Genomic DNA, 25,269 nt, shown 5'->3' with positions numbered 1-25,269 from the left:
TATAACACGACCCATTCACACTCTAATCCAGTGTTTCTCAAACTTTTCACCTTTGGGGCACACAAAGGTACGTTTCAAACTTTTAAATGAAATGAGAATTCTAATTTTAAGTTCCAGGGCTATGCCCTATAGGTTGAAGGAATGGATGATTAACGAACGTAGATGATAAAGAATTGATGGAATAAGAATGTTGGAGAAAACGGGAGAATCTTGGGAAACCAACGGACAACATGTTGTTCATAACAAACTCACTTCATATGAGCTCGAACCAGGGACCCTAGGCATCAGAGGCGAGCGCTCTACCACTGACTCCAGGGCCACTTTGATCAAATAAAACACTAATCCATGAAGTAGGACGAATTAATATAACAAAATGCACAATTGGTATATTTAAATGTATGGCATGTAACTTGGATGGCTTTAGCTTCACCGGAAGAAGGAAACATCCAATATTTCTATTTTTCAATACTTAAGAAAATGTAGATAGTTGCATAGTTTGTAGTTGGTATCGCTGTTTTCTAAAAGAGAGACACGTCTTATGTTTGTTTACCTTCTCTTAGTGAGTAATTTTCTCAACCAATAAAGCTCAACGGGAACTTTTATGACATGTTATTGCTCGCTACCAGATTGTTACTAGAGATAAGCTAGCTTCCAACACAAAACTATCTTTTCGTATAAAGTCAACTTCGTTAAAATGTCAGTGTTTCTTTTAGTTTAACATCCCATAATTATGCTCAAAGGCTAAGGAACACGGTAATAATGAGATGGGTTATAATGATGGCATGAAGAAAGTGGGAGGAAACAGGAGAATCCCGAGAAAGCTCATGTACACGGTGTTTGTCCACCACAAACACTATTTAACTATTATCCGGGCAAGCGGGGCCTCATAAGCCCAGTAGCTTCATATATTTTTTTTCGAATTTCTCAATAACCATAAATATTTCGATGACATAAAATTCTGAATTATTCTATCTTTAGTCGAAGTTAAAGTCATGAACATATCGAGTTGCTAAGGCTGATAGAGTTGGTAAGACCCCAGTTGCCCGGACAAGGGTTAAAGGGAGATGGGAATGAAACAGAGATCACACACACCAGCGCTGTACCAGTGAGCCAGTGCGGCCCCAAGTAATGTAATGTTGTTCCTGTACTTCTCTGTGATTATGTACAGGCATTTTGTAAAATGGACCTTACCATAGACCATAGAGTGTAATATGGACAAAGATACAAATTAGAGATGTTTTCTTATTATGATGATGATCTCAAAGTCGTGTTTTTTAGTTTACGTGAGCTGACAATCTTTACTCAACGATGAATTTTGATTCTTTTATTTATTTACGGTTTGCGTATATCTTGTGTGTGCTATTATTTTCAGCTACTTTTTTTTTTTTTTTTTTTAACTAAATCTTGCGTTCTTATAACCGCATCAAGTGGAAAAATGGCTTGTTGGCGAGTAGGCAGAAAATCTGGGGATTTCAGAAATTAAATTATCAATGGTAAATATTTCTCACATATTCGCTAACACCCGTCTCATGTTGTTTACATAGTTTGGTGGACTTCTTGGCGGATTTTTCCACAAAATAATGATAATAGTTGATTTTCAGTCTACAAAAATTACATTACTAGAATGTAAAAAAAAAAAAAAATGAAATGGTATTTTGTTCTCAATCAAAATCCAGAAATATGAAAGGAGTGGACTTGTTGTGGTTAGCAGACGGTAGTAGAACAAATAAAATGTATTATATGTTTGTGTATAACACTTAAGGTAAGAGATTCACAATGGCCCTTTGAAAGTATTCAGCTTTATGCGATATTCTATTTACAAGAAAACTGAAAAACATGAATTGCCGATGATCAAATGTAATAATTTTTAATTTATTGAGAAAACAATTTAAATATTTGCAGGAAAGAATAGGGTATTGAACTTAAGTACAATCTAAGATATGGTGTGTTCAGTATAAGGGGTATCAAGTCTACTTATGGTCATTTGGATATATTTCATTTTTTAGGTATATATATAGGTATACTTAGGTATACTTCTTTTCTCCATAACTGTTTCAGATTTTGAACTATAGTGTGCGTAGTGTGTGATATGCAATACAGTTGAATTTATTTTGTCTGTTCTTTTATTATTTTCTTTTACTAATATTTAATTTAAAAGTAGCAAAATAGGATACCTCGAGGACCATTTGTGACTTGCAGACCACACTTTGCGAAACAATGTACATCATCTCTCACAAACATCAGTGCTCAGTGATATATATGCATGTGTAAAGAAAGAGATGAAGTCCTTATTGTAATCACCATAAAATATTTTTCGAAAACGCCTAGAATACCTGCAACTCAAATTGCATAACTGTATTGCCTGGTTGTATAAAATAAGGAGTAATCACATTTTAACTAGATATAAACAAGTTGTTTGGGATACTCTTTGAGAATTTTACTCCGGACTGGCCTTGTTAGTCAATCCTGGTGTATCGTATAGGAGAAATAGTAATTGACGAGTTTAAATATCTGTGAAATAAAGTCATAATTACTCAGCTTTTACATACATAGTATCCCTACTGCTACCTTTCAAAACCTTTCATTATTCCAATTTCTCAAATTCGAGTTTTCCATTTCATTTCTCGTATCACCGGTAAAGGAAGTGCTCATCCTACCCTGTTTTATTGGCTTAGTGGTTACAACTGACCTATCTGCGCTCAAACACTTCTAATAGGGAACATACGTATGTAGTGGAAGGAAAAACGAAGAGGGAAAGAATAGGATTGTACTTGCTGGGCAGCATAAAAGTGGACAGTTCATGTGTGAAGACAAAAGATGTTACCAGTTCAGGGCAAGTGATTTGATAACAATGGTATGTTGAATATTTGATGAATTAATTGGAATTAACATTCTTTTCAGCACCGATACTAAATGAGACGATCTTCTGCTTTGAAGGTAAATGTAATGGCTCGACTATCGGCAACAGGTGGCAGCACGTATTGCATGTCTTATGAGTGTGTTTTGTAGCGATCGACAATATTCAAAATATGAGGCCATTAAAAAAAAGAAGACTGACAGTTAAAAAAAGAAAATGATAGGGAAAGAAACTTATTATGACTGATACACAAGTACACACCTTAGCTATTTCTCGATGCAGTCAAAATGAACCTCGAGATATTTATGGTAGCGTGGCACAAGTTTCCGTATACTCTCTGCATAAAAGAGTATTCCACCTGAGAATGTAGCCAGTTTAAAACTGATGTCTTGAGCACTTCACTATCGTTAAAATGCTTTGATGCAAGCCACTTAATCAGGTGAAGAAAAAGAAAAAAATGCTGGGGGCAAGATTGCAGCTGTAAAGGGGATGATTGAATAGTTCCCATCGAAATCTTTGAATTGCCTCAACAGTACAAGCAGCTGTGCATGGCCAGTCGTTGTCATGAACCAGAAGAATTCCAGTGCATAGCATTTCTATCCGCCGATTTAGAATTCCACGTTGCAGATTATTCAGTGTATAACAATACACATCTGTTGTGATTTTTCGTCCTGGTTCCAAGAATTCCACAAGAACCACGCTCTTTTGGTCCCAACATACGATTGCCATGATTTTGTGAGTTGATAGTATTTGTTTGAATTTTTTCGCTTTAGAAGAATCAGAATGCCCCAATTGCATTGACATCTTCTTTGAATCCCCAGTAACGTACGATATCCAGGTTTTATCACCCGTCACTTTGTGAGAAAAGAGGTCATCCCCAACCTCATCCCAGTGGGCAAAAAAATCACATGGAGCTGTCATTTTTTGCTCATTGAGAGCGTTTGTCAGCATTTTTGGTATCCACCTCGCACAAAGTTTGTGATAACACAGCTTATCAGTCACAATTCGTAGCACTGTTTTCACAGACATTGCTGGAAACTCTGTGGCGAATTCAGGTATTGTGAACCTCGGCGATTTGATCGCATTTTCTCATTAAATCATTCCATTAAATCGTCCGTCTGAATATCAGACTTTTCGCTACGCTCATTGTCTTTAATAACTATTTGAACGCCCTTCCCGAAACTACCCGCACCATTGCCTGACTTTCCCTACACTCATTTCTGTCGGTCCATAAATGACACAGAACTCCCAATGGATGTTAGCTGCATTTTGTCCTTTGGGTCGTTCAGAAATTCTATGACAGATCTCACTTCACATTTGGGAGGATTTCACCTTACTGCTACTCGCATGCACGCAAAGCATGAATTACTAAGGCATGCTCCTGCGCATGCTCAACTTCATCAGTGTTGCCAACCTGACTTGAAAAATTATCGGCCTTTCTTTTTTTGACACGCGCCTCGTAATTCAATAAAATTCAAGAGATGGGATTCGAATTTTTTCAGGGAGCCAAGCTGAAGAAATAAAGAGAGAATAATCTGCGTACTTTTTATATTTTATTGTTTCTTTCCTTTGTTGAGAGATTTCCATTATCGGAACATGTTTCTGACAACTAAAATTAAGTGTTTTCAACGATGTAAGAAATAAAATATCAGAAAACTGCACGAATTATTTTCTGAATATTTCTTTTAACTTGTCTTTGAACGAAGTTTAAATATTTATATCTTGAATTTGAGTTATTTTTCAATGCTGTCGCTTTTTTTTTACAAAAATACATTTAAAAGATAGGAGTCATATGCTGTCATCTATTGACTATTGGCGCTTTTTAATCTCAACTTAAATTAGGATGAGAACCACTACTCGAACAAGTGTCTACGAGACAAGAACTGCAACCGGGAATCAAACTGTACACAGAACCATGTACACAGAAAGCACGTTCGTCAGTCACTAGGCCACTACAATATTTATGATGATGATGATGATGATGAAAATTGCGAAGAATAAAGTCTGTTTAAGCCAGTTATGAGGATCATGCAATTCTATGTATGCAATATGGGATATCTGCAGTAAGAAAAATTAGATTCCTTTTATTATAAAGAACGATTTTTTTTTTTTTTTTTTTTTTTGCTACTGTGCAGCTTCATAGAAGCTATAGGGGAACCAGCAAGTGAAGGTCTCTGACAGCTCGCAGTGACGTTGCCACTACTCACGCGTCAAAGCTTTTTCTGTTGCATCTCTAATGGCAATTTAATTAATTGGTGTAAGACAGAGTGACCGTGGTTGGTAACACTAGCTCCAAAGTAGGGGCTGCATTGTCCCTCAGCATGTATGGTAAGAAACGTCAGAGACTATCTCTTGTTGGCCCTGCTGTAAAGAATGTTACAGATCTTAAAGGGATATGGATAGCTTCTACCTTTATAGTCACCGTTACCCAGGAAGATGTTAACAGATTGACTCCATTAACGGACTCGGTCGAGATAATTACAATAAGAAAGTCCATTTTTCCTTGTATTATAGTCAACCAACATATCTTTGCTACTATGCAGGTTGCATAGAAGCTAGGGAATTGTATTGATTTTGAACAGGATATGGATAGTAATCATTACCCCTGAAGATGTTAACGGATTGACTCTATTAACGAACTTGGTCGAGATAATTACAATAAGAAAAGGTATTTATCCTTGTATTATAGGCAACCTACATTTCTTTGCTAAATTACAGGTTGCATAGAAGCTAGGGAATTGTATTGATTTTGAACACGATATGGATAGTCACCATTGCCCATGAAGATGTTAACGGATTGACTCCATTAACGAACTCGGTCCGAGATAATTGCAAGAAGAAAAGCTATTTACCCTTATATTATAGGCAACAAACATTTCTTTGCTACTGTGCAGGTTGCATAGAAGCTAGGAAATGTTGATTTTGAACAGGATATGGATAGTCACCATTGACCCATGAAAATTTTAACGGATTGACTCCATTAACGATCTCGGTCGAGATAATTACAGTAAGAAAAGCTATTTATCCTTGTATTCTAGGCAACAAGCATTTCTTTGCTACTGTGCAGGTTGCATAGAAGCTAAGAAATTGTATTGATTTTGAACAGGGTGTGGATAGTCACCTTTACCCATGAAGATGTTTTTTAACGGATTGACTCCCTTTATGAACTCGGTCCGAGATAATCATTTCTAGCTATCTATTACAAAAAAAAGAAAATTCAAGAATTCGCTTTCTTTCAAAGTTATGGAGCGAAGAACGGACGTAGATACTTAATAATATAATCTTGTACTCCACTACGTGATCCTAATAAGAATGTTTTGACATAAAAAATTAAAACGTGAGAGAAAGAAAAAAATCAAACACTATTGAAGTTACAAAGAACAGTTCCAAGAATGAAAGAAATAGCCAAAGCGTATGCCATTTGCGAATAAGGAATTGAGACGCTTAATACATTTGATTAGTCGGTCATTGAATATTAAAGAAGTCTGTAGCAATTGAGTAACGTATCCGATATTTCAGTGAGAGGCACTTTAGCTCAATGGTAGAGTGTTCATCTCTGGTGCGGAGGGTCCCTGGTTCGATCCCAGCTTGTGCCAAGTGGACTTTGTGCTGGACAAACACCGTGTTCGTGAGTTTTCTCGGGATTCTCCCTTTCCTCCCACTTTTTCCATTCCACCATTGCATTCATTTCTCATCATCATAATCGCCTAGCCAGCATAGAAGTGAGAGGTAAAACTGAGATTTCATTTTCCAATGTTTCAATGAAAAGATTGAATATTATAAGATAAACTTGTTTTTCTTTCGCTACGAAAAATAGTTAGTCAAACTCTGTCTTATAACCAGGCTTCTAATTAATCAGCTGAACAATCAATAATTTAATTAACCAGTTATAATTAAAACTTTTAATTATATCAATCTAATTTTGCAAGAGTTATTTCCAATTGATAACCGTTTACAAAGTCCTAACAATTACCAAAAAAAAAAAAAAAGTCGTTTTTTCCGGTAAAACCATGAGAAATTAATCTGCGGATTAATGCAGGCTCATTTTCCGAAAAATTGCTTCTACTTGCTTTAAAATGTGGGTCATGGACTCACGAACTTTGTAATGATAAACTTACAACTATGGAAGATTGTTATATGTTCGTGATATTTGGTATGACTTTGACATGATATACACGGAACGTTATTACTACATTTTAATATACATAACCTAAAATTGCGTTGCTCGTAGAACTATCAAACACACACAAAATTATAAATATGCAATTTTTATTGATATTTTGACATTTTTCTCAAGTTTATGGCATATTTAGTAATGAATAGTTTTGCTTTAATGACAGTAACTTCATTAATTGCTTTAATAATTCATTAACCCTTTTAATCCCACTGTTCCCAAATGGGAACAATTTATTTTTATCAATTTTTGTCTGTGGATTATTTGTCTGTGGGTTATTTGTTGTGGATTTATTTCGTCGTTTACAATAAGGTCCTGCTACCAGTCCATCTGCTACTACTAAAATGCTCAAAATATATTAAATGAGGTCAGAATCAATAAGTGAGTAGGAATTAAGAAATTCCGAAACAAAAATAATTTGGGATTAAACGGGTTAATTTTGCCATATGATTTATTTTATCCATTACATTTTACATTAACTTTCACAACTCAGCAAGGGTAAAAGTGAATCAAAAAAGATAGAGATGAGCATGGCGTCACGCCCTCCCCCGTGTCTTTGCCCATTGTAATTGTTTAGGAAGTGGAGGAAAATTTTCTGGAAGTGGGAGAACGCCGTCCTCCTTGTTCCCCTCACTTTTACCCGCTGCGACTGAAGACAATTCTTAATACATATTAGTGAAAATTGTTTAAATTTTAATTGATAACGTTTGAAAAGCAAATTTTAATTTTAACTATTAATTTCTCCGACACTAATATAATCAATCTTCTTTTCTTTACATTAAGTTTTAATTTTAATGTGTTAATTCTTCATTAACCTATCTTACTATGGTTAAAACGAAGTTAAGGATACTAATCTTAAGACATTTACCTTTTCAAACAAAATAAAATTTTTCGCTTATTGCATCCAAAATATTGTTATTTGTTCTTTTGTTGTTTAGACTAACATTTTTTAATGATTGCTTTGTTTTATAAAGACAAGCGTTTTAAAAAAACTCAGAATTACTTGATGTTGAGAGAAACAGAGTTCGTACATGAGACGTGGCAAAGTTGAAAAGAGCAAAAAAGTTCTTAAAATTAAAAAAAAAATGATTTAAAAAGTTATGCATTTTTAAATTTAAACAAAAGATGTAAATATTATGTTAAATGATCGCAATGCAATTTCTACTTTTAAGAAAACAGAAAAAAAGGATGTAACACGGAAAATTCCATTACTGTAAGAGTAAAACATCAACTCAAACATTATATTTGAAACAATGAAAACTGTTGACACGATACAGAATTATTGCATGATCTCACGTTGTACCTTTTAAGTTAACAAATGGAAACAAGACACGAATAGATGTTTTACAGAAATCGTGTAGATTGAAAAAAATCTACTGTTTTATAGAGTGAATAAATTAAAACAAAATATTCCCACAGTGAATAGTTGTTAAGAGAGAGACAATAAACTGGCTCTTCTATAGAAAAATTTGCTCGTGTAAGGATTTCTATAACTAAGTGGTTTTCAATTTTACACTTTACTTAATATTGCATTTAAACACACACACACACACACACATTTACTTGTTTTCTTTCCCAGAGCTTATCCGTGATTAGAATATGAAGCGGGAGACTCGAGTTTGATTCTAAGTCGAAGATCATGTCGATCAAATTTCACATTGAACCTTAGACCCTTGTATCAGTTTAGTTTCGGTGCTAAAAAGCGATGCCCATGGTGAGCGAAATTTCTCGTCGAGACGAGATGCATCTTTTTTAAATTCAAGACGTGACGATAAATGTCCCGAATCTCCTGGGGCAACATTAGTTCACCCAAGTCTTAGATCTTACACATTGTTTTAGTATTAATGTTCCATATTATTATTAAGTATTCTGCCTGTTGACTGGTCCTAGGACTAATGACGTTTTCTTCCTATCTTAATTTAGAGTCTGGAAATGTTTCTTCCACGTTTCTCGATTTTCAGCTTCCTCTTTCAACTCCCAACATTTTCTTTTTTAAATAATCGAACAATTCTGTTCTTCTTCCTATTTCTCGCTTTTCTTCTATGTTAGTATGATGAAGACAATTTTTTTTCGCAGATGTGTCCAATCCAATTGACCGTCCTAAAAGCTTCCTCTTCTCTTCTACCCATTTTAAAAAACATTTTCGTTTATTACTCTTTCCGTCCGTTTTATCTTCTCCATCTTTCTCAACACTACATTTCGAATCTCTCTAAATATTTTTTTCTCCAATTCCGTAAAGTCCAAGTCTTCAAACCATACAATGCAATACTCTATATATAGTAACTTCTTTAATCTTTAGTCAAGTCTGCTAGTTAAGAGTGATCTTTTCTTGTTGTATGCCTTCTTACCCTAGACAATTGTTCATCTGAAGTCTTTGATGCAGTAAGCGCCTGATGTCAAATTACTTCCCATATGTTTGAAATGATCGACCATCGACCTCTTCAATTTCTCTTTGTTCTACTCTGACCTGTGAGGGCGTGTTTCCATGGGATATTCTCATGACTTTCGATTTTTCCATGTTTATTTCCATTCCATATTGTTTCCCACTGTCAATTATTTTATCCATCATTTCCCGTTGTCCTTCCTCGATTCTAGCTATAATAACCGTGTCACCTGCATACTTAACTTTCTTAATGAGCTGCCGTCCAATCTTGAAATCAATAACTTCAATTAATGCTTCCTTTATTAAGCATTTAGTGTAAACGTTAAATAATTGGGGTAACATAGTACGTCCTTGTTTGACTCCTCTCCCAATCTCCAGAGATTTCTCCTTGATTCAAGTGCAATTTTACTCTTTGTCCTATGCACAGGTTGCGAATGACCCGTCGGTCTCTCCAGTTGATCCAGATTTCTTGTGAGTATTTCGAGAAGTTTGGTCCAATTGACTAGGTTGAAAGCTTTCTATCAGTCGTTGAAACAAAACTCTTCCTTTATGTCGAGGAATTCGTTCTAATATAATTCTCATCAACCCAAAAGCATCTCTGCTGCCTCTTCCTGTCCGGAATCCAATTTGATTTTTCTCCAATATCTCTCATTTTACACTCTGACATGGCTAGCTAGTTCAAACCGAGGTTTTTCTTTACTTTTTCATTTCATTTTTTTTTTTTGAAACCAAAATAAATAAATAAATGTGAAAGCATAAATGCTACAAATTGTGTAAATTCATGAATTTCAAATAATCGAGAAGAGTGTTCCTCAATTTGTGGTCCTCAGACCCTAGGGACGCGAGAGACTAAAAGGAGTCTGTAGGACATTTTACTTTCGTTATCGTGTTGCTCATATCTGGGATATTTGTAATGAACACTAGCTAAGTTTCAACCAATTGAGAAGAATATAAAACCAAAATATAAAAGAAATTACAAAATTACTAACCTAGGACGAGACTCCATTACATTAGGTGAATATTACATTCATAATATTAGGCTGATCGCATCTTTCTTTTAATATCTACATTTATAAGAATACTGAGTTATCATAAATAACACATTTAGTGTTTGAAGTTGGAATGTATCTTTTTATTTTAATGATATGTAAAATATTAAAAAAAAAAAACATTTTTGATTTCAAGGAGGGTTGCAGAGAATTAGTCGCTAGAAGAAATTCGCAATATCAGAAAAATCGGGAAACGTTGATCTAGATATTTTCTGATACATTGTAAACTCAGGAACCACGAATGTAAATGTTTTATTAAAATTAAAAGTATTTTCTGCATGAAATGCGTATGAATGCGTGAGAGACTGAGTGAACTGAAATGATTCGTATCTTTATTCACTTCTTTTATTGATATGAACATGAATTAAGTCGTCGTATTTCTGACACATTGAACTAACTTGGACTAAGTAAAATTCTGCACTCTGTAATTTTTTGAAAGCGTCCATTTATTTTAATAATGTGTATAACTCTGTGTATTGATTTCATTTGAGCAGTTGTGTATCGTTTCATCCTTGTGAAGTGACTTTTAAAATATTCACAAGTATGCAAGATCAATACAACGTATTTCTATCAGGTATTCTCGGTGGGTAATTCGGTAGACTCGTCGCCTTTGTAATTCAAGAGAACAAGCGTTTGAATCCAGATGGAGGACCATTTTCTCGGATGGAAATCGAGTTGTAGTTCGAACCACATTTTAAGCTTAGGGTTGCCAGGCTTTTCAGAGAGAAAATAGGAAGATCTTACGGGGAAATAGGGGAAGAAACGGAAGATGTGTGATGCTAAGAATTTATATATAACAAACATACATGTGTAGTTCACATAGTAACGAAGAATAATTTTGATTGAAAACTGGGGCAGTTTCATTAAAAAAACAATTGGAACACATAAACTACAAAAAAGTATATTACAATTCCTAGTCGGAGAACATATGGCTGGGATTCTACGTTAAAGTACACGTCCTTGTTTCGTATAACCTCGATGCTGAAAGAGACGCTACACTCAAATCCAAGTATATTACCCAAATCTTTCTCATTTTTTAATTGTATTTTAATGAAGGATGCATCTCTCAACAGTCTTAACACTCTCTATTTTGTGAGACCTTCAATGGAGTTGAGAAAAAGACTCATAAAATGTTTGGTGTGGAGCATTGTACTGTATGGGTCAGAAACATGGACATTATACAAAAATGATGAAAAACGACTGGAAGCTTACGAAATGTAGGTATGGAGAAGAATACAGAGAATTAGCTGGGTCGAGCGGAAAACGAAGGAGAGAGTGTTGTAAATGGTGGAAGAGAAAATAACAATTTTAGATGTTACTGAGAAGAGGAAGAGAAAGTGATTGGGACATTGGCTAAGAAGGAATTGGATGTGCTATGAGGGTCGTGCTAGAGGGTATAGTGGCAGGGAAGAGAGGGAGGAGATGAAGGGGACTACAATTAATGGACGATATCAAAACAAAAAAATCGTACGTGAAGACGAAGAGGTTAGCGAAAGACTGTGGAGCATGGAAGATTCCCAGTTGCAGCGAGTGACCTGCCAATAATGGCAGATTACCTATGTAGATGATGATACTGAAGGCATGTTAATCTCAATTGAAGACAGATCCTGGTATTCTATTTGACTATAGAATTACGATTGTGGAATACAAATTAAGAAGTGTTAGTGCGAGTCATTCCGCAGCCCACATCTCGCCTATAGAGGAGCTGGTTTACTGGATGAAGGCAAAGCATAAATAGCAGGAGAGAGAGAGAGAGAGGGAGAGAGAGAGAGAGAGATAAAGAAAGAGAAAGAGAGCAAGAGAGAGAGAAATATAAACAATTAGCAAGAGCTTTGATTGGGCAGATTTGAAGCCCATAAAAAAAAGACATGAACACAACCTATATACATCGTGATTGCTCCTATATAATTGAATTCTTAAAAAGTATTCTTTTTTCACACATTGACAGCAAAGAAAAGATAGCTAACTGACACACTGTTGAAAGTAACGCAAACCACATCTCAATATGAAAGGAGAAAAGTCACATGTGCTGTGGCGTTTCAAAATATAGAGTTGTTTCTTTCAAATGTAGTCATAAATGTAAGAAGAAAGCTCGTAATCAGAGATTCAAAAGGTCATAAAAAAGCATATTACTTTGAAATGAACAAAGAGATAAGAATTACATAAGTGTATTTGTATACGAAGCTATCGTCTGTTGTTCATAAGAAAACGTTTACAAGGAGCAAAAAAGTAATGTACCGAGAGCATCTTCGCTTTCACAGGTATTCGTAGCTGCGCTTGGCCTCATAAAAAATAGTCCCGGAGACGTCGTAAATTGAATTAACTTCGAGGCAGTTCCATCATGGCATTAAAATAATTATTGCAAAGAAATTTCGTGAAGAAACTGTGCACGTTTCTTGGGACAAAAGAATGAAGACACACTGATATAATTAAACAATTCTGCAAAGAGAATTCTGTCGATTATTTTTCAGTCAACGGATTTCTAGATCCAGCCTCTAAGCTCAATTTAACTTGTAATTCTTAACTATCTACTTGGTAAGACTATAATAACAATGAAGGAGAGAGTGAATAGAAGTCATCCAGACCCCATATTTAAAGACACCATTCCGATTAGTTAAATGAAACCATCAATGTACGGTTATAGGCTCCCGTCCAGACCCATCATAATTGGCGGTGCAAGCAGGGTCCCACTATCCGTTGTTTGAAAGAGCTAAAACCATTCTAATTACGATCATGGAAGAATGTTTCTGAATTTAATAGTAATTGTTATTAATGATACCACTTATCTCTGAATATTTAAATTAGTCTGTTATTCATTTTGCTTATTGAGATTCGTCAGTGGCGTATGTACGACTTTGTTTCGGGGGGCTTTCCTAACTTTATTCCTGAAAATGTGAACATTCTGCAAGATATTTCATTTACTTTAAAATAGTAAATAAAATTTGGGGGTGGGGCCGCGGTGGCTCAGTGGTAGAGCGTTTACCTCTGGTGCTTGGGGTCCCGGGTTCGATCCCAGCCCCCGCCAAGTGAACCTTGTGGTGGACAAACACCGTGTGCGTGGGTTTTCTCGGGGTTCTCCCGTTTCCTCCCACTTTCTTCATTCCACCATTTCATTCATTACTCATCATCACCGTCTCCTTTAGCCTAACCGGCATAACAATGGGACGTAAAACTCAGAGATTTCATTTTCATTTTTAAAATTTGGGGGGAGGTTTAAGCCCAGAAGCTCCCTTAAATACGTCACTGAGATTCGTATATTATAAAGTTCCATATTAGTATCAAACTCATGTTGATTTCGCCTTCCGTTGTTGAAATACAAGTAACCTTCCAAAAGTAAAAGTCCTTTAAATATTAAAACGAATAGAACAGCAAGCACTGTACAATATATAATATCGTGCAGGTAGCCAGCTTAGACTAAACCCTTAAATGCAGAATGCCAAAAGAGTCACTGATTGAGATGACAGGAAAAGCGATCATCCAACAACTGTTAACATCACAATGTTGAAAATGGCAACGTTCGTGCGTGCCATTGAACGAATATATAACGAATGTGACAGAGCAGCATTAGACAATGTAAAACATAGTGTGAGTGTCCCTGTCTCCCAAGCACCCCAATGTGACAGTGTTGCCAACCAATGCGAACATTCAAGATTTTATCACGAAGTCTACCGTATTGGCGAACATGGGTGATTTTGGGTTCATACTAGCATACCACAAACCTAGTAGTCTAATTATGTCCGCCTATGCTGTAGACTTCATGCGAAAATCCTGAATGTTTGCATTGGTTGGCAACACTGCCACACTGGGGTGCTTGGAAGGAGGAGACACTCACACTATGTTTTCCATTTATAATGCTGCTCTGTCACATTTGTTATATATTCGTTCAATGGCACGCATGTACGTGGCCATTTTCAATAGTGTGATGTTTACACTTGTTAACAACACTGACAACCTAGAGTGGTTGGGATATTGTCACATTCGACGTCCTTTCGCTATAGTGTCATGTGATGTTTCTGCCAAGCTTGATGTACAAACGTTTCATGGTATGGAACCTGTTTTACAACTTCTCATTTTTATACTTGGTTTGCAACACTGATAAACTGGGGTTCTTGAGAGAGGAATACGTCCACAATATATTTTCTCTAGTGACGAATTATGTTTATACCACGTTTCATGGATATACATCCGGTGGTACAGAAATCATCTGCCACATTTAATTTATAATTCGTTGGCAACACTGACCAAATGGGTATGTTTGGTGCAAAATGATATTATCAAAATCTTGCCCTTCTAGCAATGAACCAAAAAGGAACATAATGGGTTCAGATGCTTACGCTTACGCATCGTAACATTCATATTTACTTGTGTCGAATATGTCATACATAGGGTCACAAACAGCAACAAACTGGCCCCTTACAGGGTCAGGTTGCGGGTTTGCCCGTGATTTGAAAACGGTTTTGTACTTCTCATGGTAAGAGCTATCAGACGATATAAAGGTTTTCCCCAAGTATTTGGTCCCGGAAGGGGAATCATCCCTAGTTAGTGATTTTTTTTTTTTGCTTTTTTTCTCTTTCTGTAGATTGACGAAAGTAAGCTGCTATTGCTTGTTTTCAAAAGGCATCAAGAGTTCCACAAATACTGAATCTCAACAATAACAGACACACAGTAAATTGTTTACATAATGTTCTTTAGAATACTAATAATGCAACCAAAATGTTCTACAAACCTGTACTTAAGTTAATGGATAAATTTTGCGAAAAACATCTAGGAGATGTTTTCCCTTAATTCCCTTCCTAACCATGAATTAAAAAAAAAAAAAAACTAATTGGATACATTAAAATAGAAACTGAGCATAGGTGGAAAAAATTCAGAGGTGGAGTCCAAATAGATTTTTTTGTACTGCCTTTCAGTTTAGTCGAAATTTGTTGGGATTATTTCGTTGTGGGAGGTCAGTGTTAAAAAAAAAGTCCGTTCAGAGCTTTTATGGTTTATATTACCGTGGAAAAAGGAATGAAAAAAGGGAGACGTGAAGACGTGTCAGCAAGCGAGAGACAGAAGGGTCCAAAAATTTCTAGTCCCTCAGTACAAAAAGGAACAAAGATTCGCAATTCTTTCTCTAGAAAGAAGAAAAAGAAAAGGAAAACAATAAAAACTATGATTTTCAATATATATATATATATATATATATATATATATATATACTATTTGGTATTTTCGAAGTTCCTCGTCAACTCCTTTTTAAGACAGAAGAGAAAATATTATGTTCATTATTCATTATATATATGCTCATTAACAGTAAAGTAATACAGTAATGGAAAACGTAAAATTCTACCTATAGCCAAGGGCGCCGATCCGGAGGGCACCATGGGAGCTTGGGACCCCCGATGCTTATGTGGGCCCTCCATGTATTTTTATGAATATGTATTTTTATATGTATTTTTATTGTTATATGTATTTTTATGAATATACAATGTTTTTCATAATTTGAATTCAATTTATCTTAAAATCTCATATATGCCTTCTTAGACCCTTGTCTGCAACCAAACACAGATCTCATATATATATATATATATATATATATATATATATATATATATATATATATATATATATATATATATGTGTGTGTGTGTGTGTGTGTGTGTGTGTGTGTGTGTAAAACTTGAGAGCATTGTAAGTGTGTTGCTTCGCCATAGATTATAATAAAAAGACGATAAAAAAAATAAGCGTTCTAAATGGTACGGAAATAAGTCACGGGAAATATAGTGGGACACTCAACGCTGGCAAAAAATTCTGGTTTATTGTTAAGCTCGTGGCAACAACATAAAATGAATGGATTATAATATGTAAAAAGTATTTTTATAAAAGTGACCTTTTCACGCTTAGCTGACGAAGGAAACCAAAAATTGTGGTGTGAAACTTGTGAAATTTTTATTAATTCTTAATCAACGATATGCTGGTTGTTAAATACATAAATAACACTTATGTTATCAAAAGTATTTTGACATTACTTACATCTACATAGGTTCCTTCACCATTATAATGGATAAAAAATATTCTATAATCTCTGTAAAATGTTGAAATGGCCATTACCATCTGTGGTTCAACAGCGGTAGTAATGATCTATGGAATTAAATCTAACTTTTCTACGACCAAAAATAAATAATCTTATCTTAAACTTTATATCGTTATAGTGATTCTCTTCTATATAAAACAGATATATCCTAAGACGATTGCTTTAGGTTTTTCAAATGTGCTGTGAAAAAAAAAAAAAAAAACAGATTACTATACAGAAGTATTCTAATGCAGTAATTCTTAAAGGAAAAGAAGCCGCAGTTCAAAGGCTATCCCATCAGGATTATCAGCAAGCTACCATCATACTCCATTATTATGATTACAATTATTTATCTGAGTGGGTATATGCTGGCAGTTACCGTTTTTGTTGCCCAATAAGGAGGTCTGGGTTCGAATCCGGTTGTCGACTACTCTGATTAGTTTCTCACGGTTTTCCCTAGTCCCACCAGGTGAATGCCGGGATGGAAGCTTTAAAACGAGACCGGCGGGACTTCATTTGAGATTATTGCTTTCGTTACTGCTAATAATTGCAATATAAACTGACCTTACTGGCTATATGTAGAAGTTAGTTAACATGAAATAAATATGCATGAAATTTGTACTATATTCATGAAATTAAATCTTTAAGTTTTATGACACACGGTGTAGGTTAAAGGAGATGATGATAATGAATAAAATGATGGAATGAAGAAAGTTGAAGGAAACGGAAGAACCATAAGAAAACCCATGCACATGGTATTTGTCTACCACAAAACCTACTTGGCGCGGGCTAGGATCGAACTAGGGACCCTATGCATCAGAGGTGAACATTCTACCACTGAGCCACCACTGCTACATTCATGTATATGAGAGGATATTTCAGTAATATTTTGAATGTATGTGAATCCTCTGATTTAATGGGATGTGAGAACATGGGAATCTCTAGAATGTAGCATTGCACATTAGATTGGAAATAGAGTTTTATCCAGGGCCGGATTTCCCAATGGGCCCGGTAGGCCCGGGCCTATGGGCGCAAGCTCCCAGGGGGCGCACGGCCGAGAGAAAAAAATTAAAAAAATATCTAGAAATAAAAATAAATAGCCATAACTTAACATCTTTTTTGAATTGATTAAAAAAATCAGGCTAATAAAGCATTCTGATTTTGAAGCTCATTGGAACAAATAATTGTTGGTAAAGTTCACCAATCTTTTGTTAATACATTAACGGTATTTTGTTAAGCCCAGAACCAAGTAAATTCCTCAAAAAACTTGCAATGATAAAATTGCATCGTGGAGTGGTGTTTAAGCAATTAACATATAGGCCTGATATAATTTTTTAATAAAGGTTTTTAGGAAAGTAACTTTAACCAGACTAGGGGGCGGAAAAATTTATTGGGCCTAGGGGCGCCAAAATGCTAAATCCGGCCCTGGTTTTATCATGTAGTTTTCGTAAATTTTGTATAAGTACAATCTCATATCTTATATAATCTCATCTCATTTTGTAAATGTATGTACAAATTTTATGCTCTGATCATGGGCACCGATCCTGGGGGCCGAGGAGGCCCGGCCCGCTCAAAGCTCATGCGGGCTCCCCTTATTGTATTTAAGAATATACAATATTTGGCATAATTTGATGCAATTTGTCTTAAAATTCTCATATCTGAATGGGCCCCCTCAAATTTACAGAGGAATCGGCGCCCTTGGCTCTGATTATTCCTTAATTTCATCTAAAATTTATCTGAATTATTTTGCGTCACGAGAGGTCCACTAAGGGTGTGGTATAACAAGATTTAAAACCATACTTGTTATTAGAGTGAAATAGGTGGAGGATAGCGACCTGTAAAGTCGATCGTACTAAAGACATAACTGACCAACGTATCTACGAAAAAAATTAGTAGAAGATAGTTATGTAATGACTTGCGTACCTTTATACGTTGATAAATACTCCTCATTGTGTTTGTACAATTACTTTATCATTTTTTTTACATTATGAATGATATAACACCAAAACAGTGTTTGAGATCGAAGATTTGATTGAACAAGTGTTTCCCGAGAGACTTGAGAATTTTTTCTTCTTCTTTCGAAAACGAAACAAGAATTATTATATTATTCTCATCTCGTCTCAAATAAGGATGGCCACATTTTTTCGAAAAATACTTTTTCGAAAACGAAAAACCAAAAATTTTTCGAAAAACGAAAAACGAAAATTTTTTCGGAAAAGCGAAAAAACGAAAAATGAAATTTCCGAAAATCGAAAAACAGATTTTTCGAAAAAGGCCATCCCTAGTCTCAAATTTAAAAATTTACTTCTCGTTTCATTTTAGATACGAGATGATAAATTTCGTGACTCGTGGGCAGCACTACTAGAATAGAGTAGCAAGACGCGAAATTTCCTGTAATCAGATCGCCACTAGTGACCAAATTACTTTGGCTTGTAGATAGAATTTGGCCATTGCTTTGTTTGCCAAATGGTGACCAAGCTCTCTGGTGCAGAAGTGCTCTGGTTTGAGTTCGGTTTAAGGTTCAAAGCGAATGTGCCGGTTTATTTTAGAAACCGAATCGTAATTTGGTTCGGTTTGGTTTGAAAACAGACACTAGATTGACACTTTTCAAAATATTCTTACATATTTTGGAAAAGTTCCGAAAAATATGTAACGATTTCTTTTTAGGTTAAATAGGGTAATTGTGGATCTGCTGTTTTACTTTTGAATGAGATTACGATTTTCCAGGTTTTTCTCTTAATATTTTTGGGAGAACATGTTAATGATCAATAGAAAATAGAAGCTTTTTCGGTTCGGTTAGCCGTTTGAAACCGGTTCATATTACAAACCGAAATTGAAATTTACGACTCCTCGAACCGTCTCTACTCTGATGTAACTTCTGGATCCAGACCTGAAACTTTATGCTTTGGTGATAAAAAATATCCTAGGAATTCTAATATACTGGTTTAATCCAGGCAAGTTTAGTCGACCTCAACCTTATTATTGAACGCGTTTTCTAGTGAGATTAGCAAGCACAAGGTCCAGTGAAGTTTATATATAATGAAGTTTTTGGTTTCAAATTAGCTGACCACTTATCGTTTCATAAGTGTTTACCATATACAGATGAGCAACTTACACAGTCTAAGGAGGGCAGATTATGTTTCGAGTTAAACAGATAGCCAACTTAAATAATAATAATAATAATAAACAGTTTCTACTGTAATCCTAAACTAATACTAAAATGCTATGTACTTATGTAATTTGTCAGAAAGATAATTGAACATAATAATAACAACAACAACAATAAAAAAGAACTACCCTGTAGTACTCACCTGGCCAACTTGGTGACTCCTGGTTTGAGTCCCGAAGAACTGGTGTGGTCCGGCTCCTGAGGATTGTTGACAGCACAGATGACGTACTTAGCACAGCTGGGCTCTCGACTCGCGTAACGGTACGCTCTCCATACCTTGAGCACAGGTTCAATAACCTCCCCGTTGAGTGCCTCCGCAAGTTTACTTTCGATGTCTCTGGGGCTGAGATGAGATAGGCTAAATCCTTTGCTCTTGCCAAGGTTAAACAGTTCCTGGAAGTAGGTGTACGCTGGTTTGATGTAAGTTCCGGATTCGACTTTCAATCCAAATTGCTTCTTCATGATGCTGTTGACCAGGAAAGTCATTGACTCCGCCGGCCGCGTTGTGTCAAAAGCACCGTATCCTTGTTGCCTAAGAACAGCGTTCACCACATAAAACACAGAATTCATATACTGCTGCTGAGTTTCTGGGTGCGTGATGTGAGCAATCCAGTCTGCAATGTATGAGGTCATACTACGAATCCATTTTCGACGGAAACTGTTGTTTTCCAATGAGTCAAAAACTTTCGCTATATCAAATTTCCCATCTTTCATAAATAATCCTACCAAATTACCCAACCCACTGTTTTTCCATAAAGTTTGCCCCAGTTCAGATTTCATAAATTGTTGCCAATATTCGTTAACGAGTTCAAAAAGTGGAGGCATATACGAACTGTGGTCATGGCCTTGATGTCCAGCACTACCCGCTGATTGCAAAAGAACCGGTAAAATATTTAACAAACCTTCGAAACCACTGCTTTGCTGTCCATGACCATCACCTTGGCTGCTGCCCAAAAATGACCCAGCGAGGTTTAACATCGATTCCCAGTCAATTGAGTCATCTTCCTGTTGGGGTTTCTTCTTCTTGGTTTGCATTGTGCTACCGGCGAACATTTCCACCATGTTACTTAATAATTCGGGATCCAATCCCCCGCCACCACCCCCTTGACCTGAGGTCGCCGACAAGATGTTGCCAAGTCCTGCCAAAAGGTCACCCGCACCACCACCTTCTTTGCCAGTTAACATACTTCCTAATTGTCTACCACTGTCCGATTGCATAAAACTCTGCACAAGTCCTGCTAAACCTTCACCATCGCGTTTATTTCTTAGCGAATCTTGCAAAAGAACTTTGGCTGCCTCGATGAACGGATTTTCTTCTTCTTGTGTCCCTAAACCACTCGCTATTGTCACTAATACAACAGTTAATACTGTCCACAAACTCATGGTGATCTGTGTCTAAGCTAAAAAAAAATCACACCTAAAAAACACAACCTCCCTTCCTCACGCCCGTAGCGCTGCTAGTCGACTGATTTTCCAACGAGGAAAGCGAGAGTTTTTAATAACAAGTGCCTCTGCGTCACCGTGAACTTCTTTGCTGTAACCTTAGAGAGCTTCTCTCCCCTCAGCTTCCATTCTTCCTTTCCCTACCTGCCGTTGACCTTACCTGCTTGACTGCGCCTGCGTAGCCGGCATACTTAACTGCTCCGTCTTTTCATCAGTCACTAACCACTGGAGGAAAGACACGTCGCTCTTGCGCCTTGGCAAAACCACGATTCAGAAATTCTTTCAATGCGAACAAATTTGCAACAACTAAAAAAAAGAGTACACGATAAATTAAAAGTAAAAACGTTCAACATTCGAGAATGAAATAAAATAAATTAAAAAAAGGCATAACTAAGATTGAACCACGGTGTGTAAAGTTCTAATCAGACTCGTTGGGAAGGTTTCATTCCCCTAACCTAACCATAAATACATATATAGAATAATTCTATCCTATTATGGGAAAAGTGTACTGAGAAGAAATAGAATATTGTCATTTTCATAACACATTACATTTTTTAAAATTTTTCTCTTAAAAGCATTGTCTGGTCTCTAAAAGTTGAGTTACTGAAATCAGGGGCGAACTCACGGGGTTCGGACCTTCCAAAAGCGTCGTAACTCAACACACATTTGTCACTTTCTCAATAAAACTATACTTGTTTAAGAGTCTTCATCCGGCGAAATTAAAATACCGCTAATTTTACAGTAATTATGTGATATCTTCAAATAGATAAAAAATAATTGAAATATAGAACAAGAGCGCCCTAGACAATCTTATTTTGCGTGAGGTACCGTTACCGCAAGTCACCTAGTGGCTTTCCCTTTTCAGTCGCTTAGAAACGCGAAAATAAATGCCGATTTTCAAAATGGCTCGAAATCGAAAGCAGATAAGTGAGTCGTGATAACGGTTTCTCATGTAAAATAATATTGTCTAGGGCGCTCGTGTTCCATATTTCGATTATCTTTTATCTATTTGAAGATATCACATAATTACTGTAAAATTAGCGGTATTTTAATTTCGCCGGGATGAAGACTCTTAACAGGGAAATGATTGATGTAGCATGAAAATTTGATGTTACTCTTCATCTATGCTCTTTCTCTTATAGAAATAATCTTGTTCTATCATTTTTTCTGACAATATAGATGGAAGTATTTTACAATTGCTAATCGTCTTTTCGGGTGCAGAATAGGCCTATTACCCGTTCAATACTACATAAACTTAGTGGCTTGTAGTATTGGACCTAACCCAAAGCTTGGACCCGTTCCAACAAAAAGGTTTTGAGTGCTTCCCTGACCAGTGGCGGATCCAGGACGGACTTCTGGGGGGAGGCGGTGGCTTATAATACTGCTACTTAGAACTACTTTTAAGAGTTGCAAACTCTGGGATGGGTTATATATATATATATATATATATATATATATATATATATATATATATATATATATATATATATATATATATATATATATATATATAATAAGAAAGTTTCCTCTTCTGGGGGAGGCAATCGCCCCGATCGCCCCCCTGGATCCGCCCCTGCCCCTGACTGAAATAATTCAGTACTCAAATAATGGTAGAGTTTGAAAGTAGTTCTGTTGATCATCATTTGTTATTTTCTAAAAGTTTGTATATATAAGAAGGATTCATTAACTCAATCCACATTCCAAAAATGGTGTTAGGCAGGAGACAGGTAATTTTTCTTACAAATTAAATAACAAATATAGTGACGTAATATTAAAAAAGGAAAATGAAATGCTTTTTAGGCTAAGGAAGACAGGTAATTAAGCCAAGAGAACGGTGATGAAAGAATTGATCAATGAAAATGTTGAAGGAAACGGGAGTACCCTGAGAAAACCCACAGACTCAGTGTTGTCCACTACAAACTTGCATGACGGGAATCGAACCAGGTACCCCAGGCACCCGACGTAAGCGCTTTACCACTGACCTAATATAAAAGATAAATCAATGAGATATGATTAAAATACAACGTAATCCTCGTCTATTCATATCATACATTACGTGTAGTAATGACGAACTCAACATTATCTTTTTTTAAAAATATATTTACCCTACTTACCCTAAGTGGTGTGTGGCAACCAATGGCGACAGCGGATTTAATTTCTTGTGGGGACAAGTGCAATTTTACTGTGGAGGCAATTTTTGTATGTGGAAAACAATAATTTAATATTATTTGATCTCCTTACCAACAAAATATGCTTGGGGGCAGATGATGCCATCAGAGACGCCCGCCCCCTTCCTCCCTCTAGCGTCGTCACTGATAGCAATAACCACACTTGCACGTATGTAAATAGTTCACCCATTTTTCCCATAGTAACAATAATAACTAATTGGTAGAGCTGTTATGAAGAAAGTTTAAAATGCGCTCTTCCCCGCCTTTGTTCAGTTTGCTTTTACTACACGGAATTTAGGGGGGTGGGCGATGTAGCTCAGTCGTAGAACGATTAGCTCTGGAGCATGGGGGTCCCTGGTTCAATCCCCGACCAAGTGAGTTTGTGGTGGACAACATCGTGTCCGTGGGTTTTCTCTCCTACTCTCGTTTCCTCCCACATTCACATTCCAACAATTCTTCCATCATCATTCACTTGCCTTAATCATCCATCTCCCTTAGCCTAACGGATATAATCGTGGGACGTTAAGCTGAAAGATTTCATTTCAGTTTCATTTACTACACGGTATTTCTCATGTGCACTTAAACTTTTAATAAAGGCAAATAAACAACAACAACAACAACAAAATGTTACAAGCATTGTTGCGACTTCAGGTATTGGGAGTATGCTAATCTTACAGTATTCTTAGCACTTAACGAAAGAAAATGTCCAAAGATAAAACATATAACAATTGATAGACCTTATTGGGCTGAACAAAATTACATGAATGAATTTAAATCCTTATGCGTAGTTTTCGAGAAAAACGATTTTATATGGCGCTACGAAATACGTATGTCTTTTATTACTAATAAGAAGTCATAGTCTGTTGGGAACAAATTTGTTTATTTGTTTATGTAACAAACACAGTTAACTAGCAGCTGCCGTTTGTCTTCTGTCAACAGCGACACCCACACGCTTAACGGAGACACACAATACTTGAGAGAGAAAGAGAGAGGAAAAGGGAGATAATCCATCCTAAAGATAAAACTGGTTGGGGGCGCGGTGGCTCAGTGGTAGAGCGTTGACCTCCGGTGCTTGGGGTCCCTGGTTCGATCCCAGCTCGCGCCGTGTGGACTTTGTGGTGGACAAACACCGTGCTCGTGGGTTTTCTCGGGGTTCTCCCGTTTCCTCCCACTTTCTTCATTCCACCATTTCACTCATCTCTCACCATCACCGTCTCCTTTAGTCTAACCAGCATAACCGTGAGACGTAAAACAAAAATTTCATTTCATTTCATAAAACTGGTCATGGTTGTGAGGAAAACTTTCTTCCAGCAAAGATGCCACGCTTATGCCCTTCTAGCTAAGGGAGGTGGATTATTAAGTCAAGTGAATGATGTTGGAAGAATTGGTCGAATGAGAATGTAGGAGGAAACAAGAGTACCCCGAAGAAAGCCACGGACACGATGTTATCCACCAGAAGTTTACTTGACCGGAGATCGACCCAGGAACCTCACGCACCAGAAGTAAGGGCTCTACCATTGAGTACCGTGTCTCCCCCCTCCCCATGAGGAAAGCTATCGCACACAGAATTAACTACCCTCACACACAAACCGTATCATGTTTGTTAATCAAACATTCCCTGGTAAGTTAGTGCATTATTTATGAATATTTTTCTTCAAATACTTCCCAAGTAAGGGCACTCGAAGGTGCATGTTCCACTATATACGTGTTCGTCAGTAGGTTGCAGTCAAGCGTTTCTTCTACTACCGAGGCTTTATGAGATGCTTAACCTTGGATACAAACCACATGAGCTCTCAAAGGGAATCAAACCTGGGTCATCCACACCAAACACGTGCAAGTTAATCAAATAGCCACGCGGGAGCATATAGACTTGTACTTGTTTCTTCACTATTCCATTGAAGGTGACGGATACCACAATAGAAAAAACAAAAATACAGCACTATCCTCAAGAAATCTATAAAGTAAGCCCAG

At 36.4% G+C, this 25,269-nt stretch overlaps 1 protein-coding gene across 1 annotated transcript in view; it reads right to left on the bottom strand.

Moving 5' to 3' along the window:
- LOC145666970 (uncharacterized) overlaps positions 1–21,265 on the bottom strand; it is a 29,565-nt gene extending 8,300 nt beyond the window's left edge. The window contains exon 1 of the mRNA XM_081734613.1: positions 19,830–21,265. Within this exon, the coding sequence (XP_081590739.1) occupies positions 19,830–21,070 (1,241 nt within the window). The 5' untranslated portion in view covers positions 21,071–21,265. The remainder of the gene's footprint in view (positions 1–19,829) is intronic.
- Between the last annotated feature and the right edge of the window lie 4,004 nt (positions 21,266–25,269).

This window comes from Thermobia domestica, chromosome 12, assembly GCF_964235325.1.
Source record: "Thermobia domestica chromosome 12, izTheDome1.hap1.1, whole genome shotgun sequence".
In the NCBI taxonomy this organism is placed as follows: domain Eukaryota; kingdom Metazoa; phylum Arthropoda; class Insecta; order Zygentoma; family Lepismatidae; genus Thermobia; species Thermobia domestica.
Note: the sequence above shows the minus strand (reverse complement) of the source record. Positions and strands in the feature narration are given on the sequence as shown.